Source organism: Brachionichthys hirsutus, chromosome 21 (assembly GCF_040956055.1).
Source record: "Brachionichthys hirsutus isolate HB-005 chromosome 21, CSIRO-AGI_Bhir_v1, whole genome shotgun sequence".
NCBI classification, from domain to species: domain Eukaryota; kingdom Metazoa; phylum Chordata; class Actinopteri; order Lophiiformes; family Brachionichthyidae; genus Brachionichthys; species Brachionichthys hirsutus.
This window is the reverse complement of record NC_090917.1, coordinates 9,544,149-9,557,674: the sequence shown is the minus strand read 5'-3', so window position 1 is coordinate 9,557,674 and position 13,526 is coordinate 9,544,149. Positions and strand designations below refer to the sequence as shown.

The 13,526-nt window shown below is 45.4% G+C and overlaps 1 protein-coding gene across 1 annotated transcript in view; it reads right to left on the bottom strand.

The window, feature by feature from the left end:
* Positions 1-12,157, bottom strand: part of ca10a (carbonic anhydrase Xa) — a 137,447-nt gene extending 125,290 nt beyond the window's left edge. The window contains exon 1 of the mRNA XM_068754580.1: positions 12,097-12,157. Coding sequence (XP_068610681.1) covers positions 12,097-12,157 — 61 coding nt within the window. The remainder of the gene's footprint in view (positions 1-12,096) is intronic.
* Positions 12,158-13,526: the final 1,369 nt, after the last annotated feature.

Genomic DNA, 13,526 nt, shown 5'->3' with positions numbered 1-13,526 from the left:
TGCGCTGGCCTAGGTTTCGTCGGCTGTGTTGGTGTAAGTCGCCCCCGGGCCCTGGACTGGTTCTTCTGCGTGTGGCTCTGGTGGGGCCATGGTGGTCGTTCTTGGGTTGCTGTAGCTGCTTGGGGTGATCTGGGGGCTTATGTTGCCATTGTTGGGTCCGGGATGGCTGCCCCGTTCTTAGGTGGAGGTTTCACGCATGCCAGATCCACCACTCCAGCACCTATTAAAACTCGTTTAGAGAGTCAACCCCGCACACAGATCTCTGAGTCAGTGGAGGTTGCTGGTTCAGTGTTTGTGGCTCTCACTATGCTCTCTCTCTTTTTCCTCAGATCTGAGAACTGGTGATCCATACTTTCCTCTAGAGACGAATGTGAACCTGGTGTATTGGGACAACTCTTGGTGATGATTGGATGGAAGGGGTAGAATTAAGGGGCACAAATAAATCCATTGCACTCTCTCCTCAGAACACTGTGTATTTGTCACTTTTTGTTTGTCCATGTTGTATGTTCACTGCGGTGTGCACAGCCCTCTACGGCGGTAAGCAGGTAATAAAATCAATAAAAATAGGAATAGGCTAGGCTGCCAAGAGGGCAGGTGACGGTCACAATCACTATAAGAATAAAAATTGCATAGAACTCTAGCAGTAATTTTAAAAAAAGAAACAAAAAGAGAAAAAAAGGAACCTCTTGTTGGAGGCTACCGTTAACCTGTTGTTGTTGGAGGCTACCGTTAAACCAGTTGTTGGAGGCTACCGTTAAACCTCTTGTTGGAGGCTATCGTTAAACCTGTTGTTGGAGGCTACCGTTAAACCTGTTGTTGGAGGCTACCGTTAAACCTGTTGTTGGAGGCTACGTTAAACCTGTTGTTGGAGGCTACCGTTAAACCTCTTGTTGGAGGCTACCGTTAACCTGTTGTTAGAGGCTACCGTTAAACCTGTTGTTAGAGGCTACCGTTAACAGTTGTTGGAGGCTACCGTTAAACCTGTTGTTAGAGGCTACCGTTAAACCTGTTGTTGGAGGCTACCGTTAAACCTCTTGTTAGAGGCTACCGTTAAACCTGTTGTTAGAGGCTACCGTTAAACCTCTTGTTAGAGGCTACCGTTAAACCTCTTGTTGGAGGCTACCGTTAAACCTGTTGTTGTTGGAGGCTACGTTAAACCAGTTGTTGGAGGCTACCGTTAAACCTCTTGTTGGAGGCTATCGTTAAACCTGTTGTTGGAGGCTACCGTTAAACCTGTTGTTGGAGGCTACCGTTAAACCTGTTGTTGGAGGCTACCGTTAAACCTGTTGTTGGAGGCTACCGTTAAACCTCTTGTTGGAGGCTACCGTTAAACCTGTTGTTAGAGGCTACCGTTAAACCTGTGTTAGAGGCTACCGTTAAACCTCTTGTTGGAGGCTACCGTTAAACCTCTTGTTGGAGGCTACCGTTAAACCTGTTGTTGGAGGCTACCGTTAAACCTCTTGTTGGAGGCTACCGTTAAACCTCTTTGTTGGAGGCTACCGTTAAACCTGTTGTTAGAGGCTACCGTTAAACCTCTTGTTGGAGGCTACCGTTAAACCTCTTGTTGGAGGCTACCGTTAAACCTGTTGTTGGAGGCTACCGTTAAACCTCTTGTTAGAGGCTACCGTTAAACCTGTTGTTAGAGGCTACCGTTAAACCTCTTGTTGGAGGCTACCGTTAAACCTGTTGTTGGAGGCTACCGTTAAACCTCTTGTTGGAGGCTACCGTTAAACCTCTTGTTGGAGGCTATTTTCTTCAGCACTTTTGCTGACCTAGATAAAGGCAAGGTGACGCGCAGGGCAGGATGCACCCATCAATAATTGAGTGGGGTTTAAGGATGTGGAGTACTTCTGTTCTCTCCGCTCCTATTGAGCTGAAATCCCTGTGTACCTGCGCCGGTGACTCGACACGCTACTTACCACAGTGTGTTCGGGCTACATCTGGCTGCCTCAACACGCACACAGAGGGGCGAGAATAACTGCTGCTCAGTAGCTGCAGGGTCTGCAAGGATGAAGCATTACCCCCAATTTGTAAACTCAGAACAAGGACATTTTAAAGCCAGGGCGACAGATACAATATTGGCATATATTAGGTTGTGTGAAGTCATTTACATTTATCACAATGTAATAGATCTTCAATGACAGCTTCATGTTGGGAAAAAACCCTTAAGAGAAAAGTCTTTGGCTCCTCATTACCCAGTTACTAAAGATAACACACTACTGCTAACACATTTATCACTTGGTTTATTGATCCTTTAAATGAAATACGACTTTATACACTTCTCCAGACACCAGCTATTGTAGGTCTACTGTGTGTCTTCATTATGTGCTTAATATTCTAGGTTATATCCAGACATTACAAAGTGTGTGGTGTGTGTGTGTGTGTTTTTGTATATAATTTATAAAATTGAAAGTAAATTAAATCCATCCATCTTCAACCCGGCCATCCGGGGCTGGTTCGGGGGCAGCAGCCTAAATCCGTGACATTAATTTAAAATTGTATCTTGCTGATGTTGACAGAAGTCATCTTGATTGCTTTTGATCAGAAACACTGTTTAAGCAGGAGAGCTACTTTAATAAAAGCAATAAAAACACAAGCCATATGCCAGCGCTGTATAATGGACGATGGGTTTAGCTCACATTTACAGTACATGTTGGCGTACCTGCTAAATGACCATTAAAGCTGCACGTCTTTCACCATTACCTTCTCTGATGACTTGAACTGAACGGAATCAGGCAGAGTTTCATAGCCCAGAGAGGCAACCAGCCTCAAGCAGATTTCCAAATGATCATCAGCCACAGAGGGACGGTATTTGCACTTGATACATAGACATGGAAGCAATGCCATAACATCGGAGTTCGTCAGGCGTAAGGACAGGCCAGTCCCAGCATGACCTCTGAGTGAAACCCTCAGATTGGGTCAAATGATTCAGAAGAACTGGTTCCACTTCCCCTAACAGAGAAGTGAAGCCTGGTGCCCAGCAGCTCTCTGGGTCTGAACCAGCCACCCACTTAGTGTGTGCAGAACCCGCTCCCTCGCACAAACACACTGTATTCCTATTCCTGCTGCAGGACACACATCTGCACCGGATTATCAGATTAGCAGCTGGAGATTTGGCTCCCCTCGCGGGGCCTGTGTGTGACGGTGAGTGAATTGGGGCACCCGGTTGCTGTTGCTGCATCCAGCATGCAGCGCTGCTGAGCGATTGGTGCTCACAAACATTCACTGTTCGTTTTCCGTGTGATTCCTATTCTCTCCTTCACCCACTTACTCCATTTGCCCTTTCTGTTTGCATCAATCCTTTGCTTATACAACCTTATACAACGCACATGCACACACACACACACAGAATAGCCTCTCGGTTTCCTCAGTATTAATAACTTTTAAACGAATAATTGCATCAATGTGAATCCAGTTGCTAAAGGTTGTTTTCATGGTTAAGGAATCTAAAAATAGAAATAAAATAAATGTAGGGTCATCATTTGTGTTGTAAATCAAAATATAGGGAGACTGAGAATTGGCGGAGGTCTGGGCTCGCCGGGTGCTTTTCTAGTTTATTTTATGTTTTGAAAATCTATAGAATTGTGGATTATAAAGCAAAAATCGAAATAAACAATAATAATAATCTATTGATCTTTGAAGTTCTGTTTATGGTCGGAGGCCCGTTAGCCCTAAATCAAGCACAAAGTGAAGCAAGCTTTGTAAGATAGTAACCACATGAAATATATTTTACTTTATCCGGCTTAAGTCTCATAAAGTGGACATAACTAATGATGATTATTTATTTATTTAGTCATTTGTTTCCATAAATGACTGATTTGTAAAAGGATCAAATCCTTGTCAATGTAAAAAAAAAAATGAATTCAAGTAAATACATATAACATGCAGAAGAGAGGAAAGAACACTGCTCCATTGTGTTTGGAAGTGTAACCCTAACCCTGGAACACGACACATGATTGATTGATCAAGAGTTGAATAATGACTGATCTGTATTCTGTATAAAAATGGCTGACCTTTGTTTATTTAAAACAAAACACTTGAAATAAAATCATAAATAATACATGAATGAACTCTCTTCTCTTCTAAGAGCAAAAGAGATGACATCGAGGATTAAACCAAAAACTAAACCCAAAATATGGAGTCATGTATAATTAAGAACTCTAACCAGGTGTGTTAAACAGAATGAGATGGGAGCTCAGCTACTTCCTCCATCCTATTGTTTATTTATGCGATGGGTATCCTTTTCATTATTCATTATTTTCATTATTCTATTCTCTCATATATATATATATATATATCAAATATATTTTATTTTGAAATTCACGATCATGATGGCAAATCAAATCAAAGCTGATTGGTAAAACGTGGACTGCGCTTCCTGTCACACTGCAGCGTGAGTTCTGGCCTATTGATCGGGTTTGGCTCGACCGATGCATCCGAGCAGTCGCTCTCTAAAAACATCATGCATACATGTATTTATATTCAGTGCTAAAAACTACGATACGACTCTCACGGAAACACATTTTTCAATATGTGGCTTTCATGGCTCGCCTCGGCCCAGAAGGTTCCCGACCCCGCCCCAGCCTAGTCTCCTCTCACGGATGCAGAATTTACTGCATGCGCTAATTAGCCATTGACGAGTGGTGCTTTCAAGTGCAACGTGGTGACCCCATCACAGGCAGCGTTAACAGTGGGCAACAAACAGGAAATGATTGTCCTTGTTAGCTCCTGCAGACCCAATGAGGCACTGAAAGACGTCAAACGAGGAGAATGAGGAGGACAGTGTGTCCCGTACTCAGCGCCGTGTGGATCCTATAAATCGGGTTTAGTTTCTATCATACCGGCTGCTCTTATGCAAAAATAAATACATAAAACAATAAACTATTTCCCCTTGTTCTTGGAGGAGCATTATACAGTAGGAGGGATAAAAAAGAAGGGAAAATGGCTTCTGTGATAACAATCTGCCACAGTGTGAACATGTTATAGCAACGCTGAGGGGTGTTATAAGCGCGCCGGTGTAGAACAGACGGAGGACAAACAAAGGCTGCAGGATAAGAGAAGCTGTAATCAGATTATAGGAGTGTTTCCTTTTCAACAGGTCCATGAGGACGGAGTCCTTCATTTCTGAGGACAGAGTCCATTTCTGAGGACGGAGTCCTTCATTTCTGAGGACGGAGTCCTTCATTTCTGAACGCCGAACAGCGACACCGATGATGTCCTCAGTGGACACACACACAAACACTACGGAGGATCAAGGGGGACGCATTCCATCCCAACAGGCAACATGGATGAATCTGAAACAAAGTTAACCCTGGAGCAGAAACAACCAGCGTGTTTAAGTTTGGTTGAAGACTTCCAGCCCGACCTGCATGAGAACCTGCAGGTCGGGCTGGAGCGTGTGTGTGTGTGTGTGTGTGTGTGTGTGTGTGTGTGTGTGTGTGTGTGTTGGTTCACAGCGTATGCTGAGATCTATTTACATGGATTCATTATTACTGAGCAACAGCCTCCGTTTGTAAATGTATCCATGCCAGCCATGGATTTTTAGACCCACCCACCCTTTGCAGGGTCGAGGGGCTGCAGCCGGTCCAGCCTGACATTGGGATAATTGGAGCCCCCCCCCCCCTCCCATGGACAGGCCAATGGGACATCACAGTGCTGACACAGAGAGACATCCACCAATCAACCAGACTGCAGGGAGAACGTTCAACCTCAGGAAGGTCCCAACTGGAACCTTGGTGCTGTGGGCCCACAGTACAACCACCTGACCCCCCCCCCCCCCCCAACGTAATCATTGCTTTGACTCGTAAAGAACTATTCCACTGAGTTTTTGTGTTTTAGCCCAATCAGCTAAACTTTACTCGCATCTCTGTAAAAGAATTGCAATTGTGTTCAATGCAAAATGTTATTGACAATAGCAGGAAACGTGCTAATCACACGCAGCGCTACATACAGTAGCTAAAGTACAAGTAGTACAACCTGAAATACACGGACAGCTTCAGGAAAACGTTTCTGTCCAATTTCATTGGTTATTCTTTGGCACTTATCCAACCCAACACTAAAATTAATTGAATTTGGAAGTTCGCAAAATGTCGGAATAATATTGTTAACAAAGACACAATAATCCAGATGAGATTAGGAGGGCAGTGAACAGAACAAATGTCTGCCAAGGACCAAGGGTCCCCTTTAATTAAAATAAAACCTGTTCCAAATTCCTCCACGACACATTCATTCATTTTCTGGGCTGCTTATCCTTGAAAGGGGGAATTAAATGATGGAATTGATCCACCCACTAATCTGGATCTACTCCTAAATGCAATAAGTGTAAGAAATCTGTAAAGCCTTCAGGATTTGTAATTTGGGCGTGAAACCGTGTGGCGTCTGAGAGATAGTACTATTAGATGAGAAATAGTACTGCCTTGTGTTTTCTGTAGTTTTATCATTGATCTGAGCCACATTGCCTTCATGTTGAGTATTGATAACGCCAGTACATCTGTCCCACGCTCATACACACGCTGTCTGCTGCTGTGCACGCATGCAGCAGACAGCGTGTCTGCGCAGACTCAAGGCAGATGTTCCTATCCGTAACACAGATGTAAATATTTCATCTGTGTATATTCTACCTCTGTGGAATACCATGCACACAGCTGAAATGGAAGTCCCGCATGATGCTACCACAGCTATGATTAGATTGTGTTTCACCAATCAGAAACAGGCATCAAGTGTTTAAGCCTCAAGTTCACGTTCCGTGTTCTGTGCTGGTACTGTGGTGACTGTGAGCAGCAGAACGAAGCACGAAGCAGAACGAAGCAGGAAGCAGAACAAAGCAGAACGAAGCAGAACGAAGCAGAATGAAGCAGTACGAAACAGAACGAAGCACGAAGCAGAACGAAGCATGAAGCAGAACAAAGCAGAACGAAGCAGAACAAAGCAGAACAAAGCAGAACAAAGCAGAACAAAGCAGAACAAAGCAGAACGAAGCAGAACGAAGCAGAACAAAGCAAAAGGAAGCACAAGGAAGCACGAAGCAGAACGAAGCATAACGAAGCAGTACGAAACAGAACGAAGCACGAAGCAGAACGAAGCATGAAGCAGAACAAAGCAGAACGAAGCAGAACGAAGCAGAACAAAGCAGAACAAAGCAGAACAAAGCAGAACAAAGCAGAACGAAGCAGAACGAAGCAGAACGAAGCAGAACGAAGCAGAACAAAGCACGAAGCAGAACGAAGCACAAAGCAGAACAAAGCAGAACGAAGCAGAACAAAGCAGAATGAAGCAGAATGAAGCAGAACGAAGCAGAACGAAGCAGAACGAAGCAGAACAAAGCAGAACAAAGCAGAACAAAGCAGAACGAAGCAGAACGAAGCAGAACAAAGCAGAACAAAGCACGAAGCAGAACAAAGCACGAAGCAGAACAAAGCAGAACGAAGCAGAACGAAGCACAACGAAGCAGAATGAAGCAGAACGAAGCAGAACAAAGCAGAACGAAGCAGAACGAAGCAGAACGAAGCAGAACGAAGCAGAACAAAGCACGAAGCAGAACGAAGCACAAAGCAGAACAAAGCAGAATGAAGCAGAACGAAGCAGAACAAAGCAGAACGAAGCAGAACGAAGCAGAACGAAGCAGAACAAAGCACGAAGCAGTACGAAGCAGTACGAAGCACGAAGAAGAACGAAGCAGAACGAAGCAGAATGAAGCAGAACGAAGCACGAAGCAGAACAAAGCAGAACAAAGCAGAACAAAGCAGAACAAAGCAGAACGAAGCACAATGAAGCAGAACGAAGCACGAAGCAGAACAAAGCAGAACAAAGCAGTACGAAGCAGAACAAAGCAGAACGAAGCAGAACGAAGCACAATGAAGCAGAACGAAGCACGAAGCAGAACAAAGCAGAACGAAGCAGTACGAAGCAGAACGAAGCAGAACAAAGCAGAACGAAGCAGAATGAAGCAGAACGAAGCAGAATGAAGCAGAACGAAGCACGATGAAGCAGAACGAAGCACGAAGCAGAACGAAGCAGTACGAAGCAGTACGAAGCAGAACGAAGCAGAATGAAGCAGAACAAAGCAGAACGAAGCAGAACGAAGCACGAAGCAGAACAAAGCAGAACAAAGCAAAACGAAGCACAATGAAGCAGAACGAAGCACGAAGCAGAACGAAGCACGAAGCAGAACAAAGCAGAACAAAGCAGTACGAAGCAGAACGAAGCACAATGAAGCAGAACGAAGCAGAACGAAGCAGAATGAAGCAGAACAAAGCAGAACAAAGCAGAATGAAGCAGAACAAAGCAGAACGAAGCAGAACGAAGCACAATGAAGCAGAACGAAGCACGAAGCAGAACGAAGCACAATGAAGCAGAACAAAGCAGAACGAAGCAGAATGAAGCAGAATGAAGCAGTACGAAGCAGAACGAAGCACGAAGCAGATCAAAGCAGAACGAAGCACAATGAAGCAGAACGAAGCAGAATGAAGCAGAACAAAGCAGAATGAAGCAGAACAAAGCAGAACGAAGCAGAACAAAGCAGAACAAAGCAGAACGAAGCACAATGAAGCAGAACGAAGCACGAAGCAGAATGAAGCAGAACGAAGCAGAACGAAGCAGAATGAAGCAGAACGAAGCAGAACGAAGCAGAACGAAGCAGAACGAAGCAGAACAAAGCAGAAAGAAGCAGAAAGAAGCAGAACGAAGCACGAAGCAGAATGAAGCAGAACAAAGCAGAACGAAGCAGAACAAAGCAGAACAAAGCAGAACAAAGCAGAACGAACCAGAACAAAGCAGAACAAAGCAGAACGAAGCAGAACGAAGCAGAACGAAGCAGCTGCAGCGTCTGCGCTGGATGAAACGGGCCTCGTGCTTTAATATAGAGGCTGTGGAGGAGGTTCGACTTCAAACGCTCTACATGCAGCCCGTCCCACATCAAAGGGCCATGGAGCTGTGCTTCATCGCTACCCATAATGAAAGGCACCACAGCCAAGAGGATTACTTCCCTGCACAATAGTCAGAAATGGGAGGCGGCCACAGGAAAAAAAAGAAAAGATGTGGACAAATCAGAATTAGAGACGAGAGGCCGGATGAGATCAACCCCCCCCCCCCCCTTAACATCAGTGGCAAACCAGCTGGACACTTTTAATTTACACTCAGGACAAATGATCAAAATGCTCCAGCTCTGATGAAAGATCCTGCGAGCCCAGGGCACACGACCCCCCCCCCCCCCCCCAATCCAATGAGGTGAAACCAGGTTTCATTTCAAGACCCAGAAGCAAACAATCCCGTCCAGAAATAACGGCCAGTCTTTGTGGATCATCCTCAAACCTCACTGTGAACAGTTTTTATTAAAATAACTAATTAAAGAGGAAATAGTCCCTAAAAAACTGGGAATAACAATAATCCACAGTGTGGCTGTGAGAGGACGCTCTTTATTCTGTCCTCCCACCACGCTGAGGAACAGGGAGGGGTCAGAGGTGACACAGGAAGGAGCGTCTGACCCTGGTCAGACGCTCCTTCCTCTAACGTGGTTATTTTCACCGAGCAGCCGGACCGGTTGGTTTCTGGCTTTGGCTCAGTGGGCTGGAACCTGGCGTGGGAACCGGAGGGTTTCCGGCTCAATTCCCCGGACAGCGTAAATACGGAGCATGGAATGGTGGCTGGAGAGGGGCCAGTCTACCTCCCGGCCGTGTGTGTGTGTGCGTGTGCGTGTGCGTGTGTGTGTGTGCGTGCGCAGCATCAATGACAAAAATAAAGATTTATTATTTCTTCTTATTAAAGCAAGAGCTTGTCCAGTCCAAGGGATAAGTGAACACCTATTAACAAATTAAGATAATCAACGCTTTTGGACTGGGGGGGGTCAGAGGCACCCCCGCCAGCTTTAACAGCTTTAATTGGTTTAAAGGGAGAATGAGAGAAGCTTCTGAGGAGCAGATGGAGCAGAGCTCGAGTTAGAAGGAAGCTCAATCAATGTGATTGGATTCAGAAGAATCTATTAATAGAGACCCAAAATGTCCCGGATCACTTTCGATGAAAAGCCCTGAAGAAATGGCTTTTATTGTAGCTGCATGCACGCACACACACACATATATGTGTGTGTGCGTGCACGCACCGGTGTGTGCGTGCGTGCACACACACACACATACACACACACATATATGTGTGTGTGTATTTGCAGGTTGGGTCAGGCAGATGGCCTCTATCTCCTGACTTCCAGCCAACCCAACGTGAGTTAACGTTTTATTTCCATTCGCTTTAGAATCACAGCATTACATTTAGACAGATTTCACCAAAATGTGCACCTGGGGGGTCAAAGCCTATTTAAATCTGAACACAGTGGAGAAAAGTTGATTAAATGCGGCTTAAACTTCCTGAAATGTAAACTCCCTGAATCCATGATGGGAGCAGTGGTGAGCAGTGGGGGGGGGGGGGGGTTTGGCCTGCAGGGGCCCAGCAGGGTCAGATTTAGAATAATGACTGCAGCTCCTTCACCTCAGGACATCGCTGGGGGGTGCTGTCACCGTGCCCCCGGCCCCCTGCTCACCGTCACTGGAGCAATGGCGAGCTCCGCCTCCTGATGACATCACAGATTAGAGACTTCGCTTGCAGCTGTGCTCGGAGCTGATTGGTTGATGCACTTTAAACGCGCATCACGATCACACGGTGTGGAATGTTTGGAGCCGAGTACCAACTGAGGTATTTCTACTTCCTTCTGCCGTGTGTCTTATGAGATGCATGCAAAAGGAAATACTCGACTTTAGATGCCCTGATATCGATCGGACACGTCTTTCTATTTTCTACATGCAATAATAAATGAAGCCTTTATAAAATGTGTTTTATGTCGTCAAAACAGCTTTCAAACAGAAAATATTAAACAATGAATTCGCCAAAGCTTCATTTGTGGCTATTTTGATAATTGTTGCCCAAAGCGATTTATCCAGCCTGCAAAAACAACTCGACTCATAATGAGGCCTAAAAATGATCCATTCCTTATTTCAGACTGCAGAAATAAAAGTGCTGCCAAAAAGTGTGCCGAGAAGGATGATTCAGTTCTGGTGCAGGAACCGCCGTTCAGGAAACCGCCCGCCCCGCGGGCACGTTCTCCATTTTAACGAAGCTCCTGGAACTTTAAACTGCATTTTTTACCTTTTAAAAAGTCTGAATCTTCTTTTTGTTCAGAAGAAGATTTGAAAATCGACACGCTGAAGGAATGTCGCCTGATTGCTGCATCAACAGTATCTGATTGTCAGGGAGTGGCCTCGCTGACGTCACGCTGGGCTCAGGTTACAGCCTCATTTAGGAGTTAAATATCAGTCAGCTGAGAGGAATGACAGAAAAACAAATGTTATAACGATATAACGAAGCCAACAAAGGAGCGTTCTGCCTTTCATCCTGAATCCGAATCAGTTTGTTTCCGTTTCACTGGCGCTGCAGGACAGAACTACCCCGCTGCCTTTGCGCTAAGCTCCAGGATCCTCACCGACAACCGGGGGCCGGTGGGCGGAGCAAAGAGGAACGCCACACGGTGGAACGCCTTCCCTGAGCGGTAGTTTCATGTTTACACTGATTTAATCTCAGAGGAATCTTCTTCTTGCAGGATTCATCCACGAATTGTTTCGTCTTGATTTTTAAAACTCTGAATTTACGCAGTTCTGCAGAGACGGGATCTATGAAAGACTAGAACCCAAGTCCTCCGCGCGTTCCTGCATCCACGCAGCGAGCTCAGGGAAGGAAGGCGGCTCTGTGCGCCGATGGCTCCGCGGCCGAAGCGCAGACCTTCGTGCGCGCTGCGCGGCGCGCACAGTCGCTTCATTCACGCTGACTGGGTTGGTTCTGGAAGTCGGAGGCATCCCAGTGAAAGAGTTTCACAGTAAAGTGCATTGATTGAACCCCACCCGCGTGGGTGAGAAGCGCGCACAGCTGCTGTCCTAAACCTATCACACCCTGACGAAGGTACGGGAGGTTCCCGGTCCGTGGTGTCCGCCCACCGGTCCTGAAGCCCAGCACGCCGGAACAGACGTTCCGGGTTCGGTGTTCGGTGTTCACGTTATTGCGTTTGAAGGGTTCTCTCACGCACCCGCCCCAAACACACCAACGAACACGCCCCTCACTCACCTGTTATGCAGACAATAAAATTGGCTTGAAGAATGACCAGTATTTCCCAGAGTACATCCATCCTCTGTCTTCATTCCACGCGCATTACGCACGGTTGTAAACGTGTGGGAGACGGCGCTTTATCGGCTGCAGCTGTCCGGTCCTCCCGCGGCGCACCTTCCACCAGGTAGTTTCCACACGAGACACATAGCACGTGATCAAAGCCCGTGGAAAGATAATGCTGCACGTTCCCGCCACGACGTAACGAATCCAGAGATGAAAGGAACGGGATCCGATAGATGTCTGGATCTTTACCAGTTTACAGTGCTACTCCAGTGCGCGCGGATGCACGTCCATCCATCCATCCATCCATCCGGCGTCGTTCCACAGCGCGGCCGTCCCGTTTCCACAGAAAGTCACTTGCGTGAAGTCCGCGTGGACCGAGAGACGCAGAAAGAGCGCGTCAGTATGCGGCCACGCGTGGGATCAAAGGAACACCTGGAGACGCGTCACAAGTCCGAAAGTCGCCTCGCCAGGTGGCGAACCTCCGATCGAGACTTCTCTGCGTCACCGCGAGGTGTGACGTCAAGTTCCAGAGCAGACAAGCGACACTTCCTGTTTGGAACCGTCAACGTTAAAGCGCGTGTTCGGTGGCGTCATTAATCAATATAAACAGAAACAAATAAAGATTGTGTTACTAAAATAAAGATAAAGAATAATAATTATTATTATTAATCAATCATATAAACAGAAATATATAAAGATTGTGTTACTAAAATAAAGATAAAGAATAATAATTATTATTATTAATCAATCATATAAACAGAAATATATAAAGATTGTGTTACTAAAATAAAGATAAAGAATAATAATTATTATTATTAATCAATCATATAAACAGAAATAAATAAAGATTGTGTTACTAAAATAAAGAATAATAATAATAATTATTAATCAACCATATAAACAGAAATATATAAAGATTGTGTTACTAAAACACATCTAGAACATTAAAGAATAATAATAATACTGTAATCCGAAGTGAGGCCACTTCCAGAATTGACACTGCGATTCTGATAGCTTTAATCATAGCTTTAATAATAATCTAAAATTTTGTTGTCATAGTTTCATCACATGATATTTAATATTATTTCAGTGAGCTCTTCAGCATCTCGTTTTAATCGCTTCCCTGCAGTTACTTAATTGGTTATTTTATTTTGTGGATACAGCCGCAGAGCTTCCGGTCATCTTTTTGCAGTGGATGCGCGCACAAGCAGGGGCACAGCCAGGTGGATGAACAGCGCGCTCCGGGAAGCAACGGCTCGCGATCCGGCCACAAATGTGGCTTGTGTTAAATTGAGCACTGGTCGCACACGCACACGCACACGCACACGCACACCACTGCTTTCAACATGATATATTCTGCCCAAAACAGAAAATTATTTCCACAC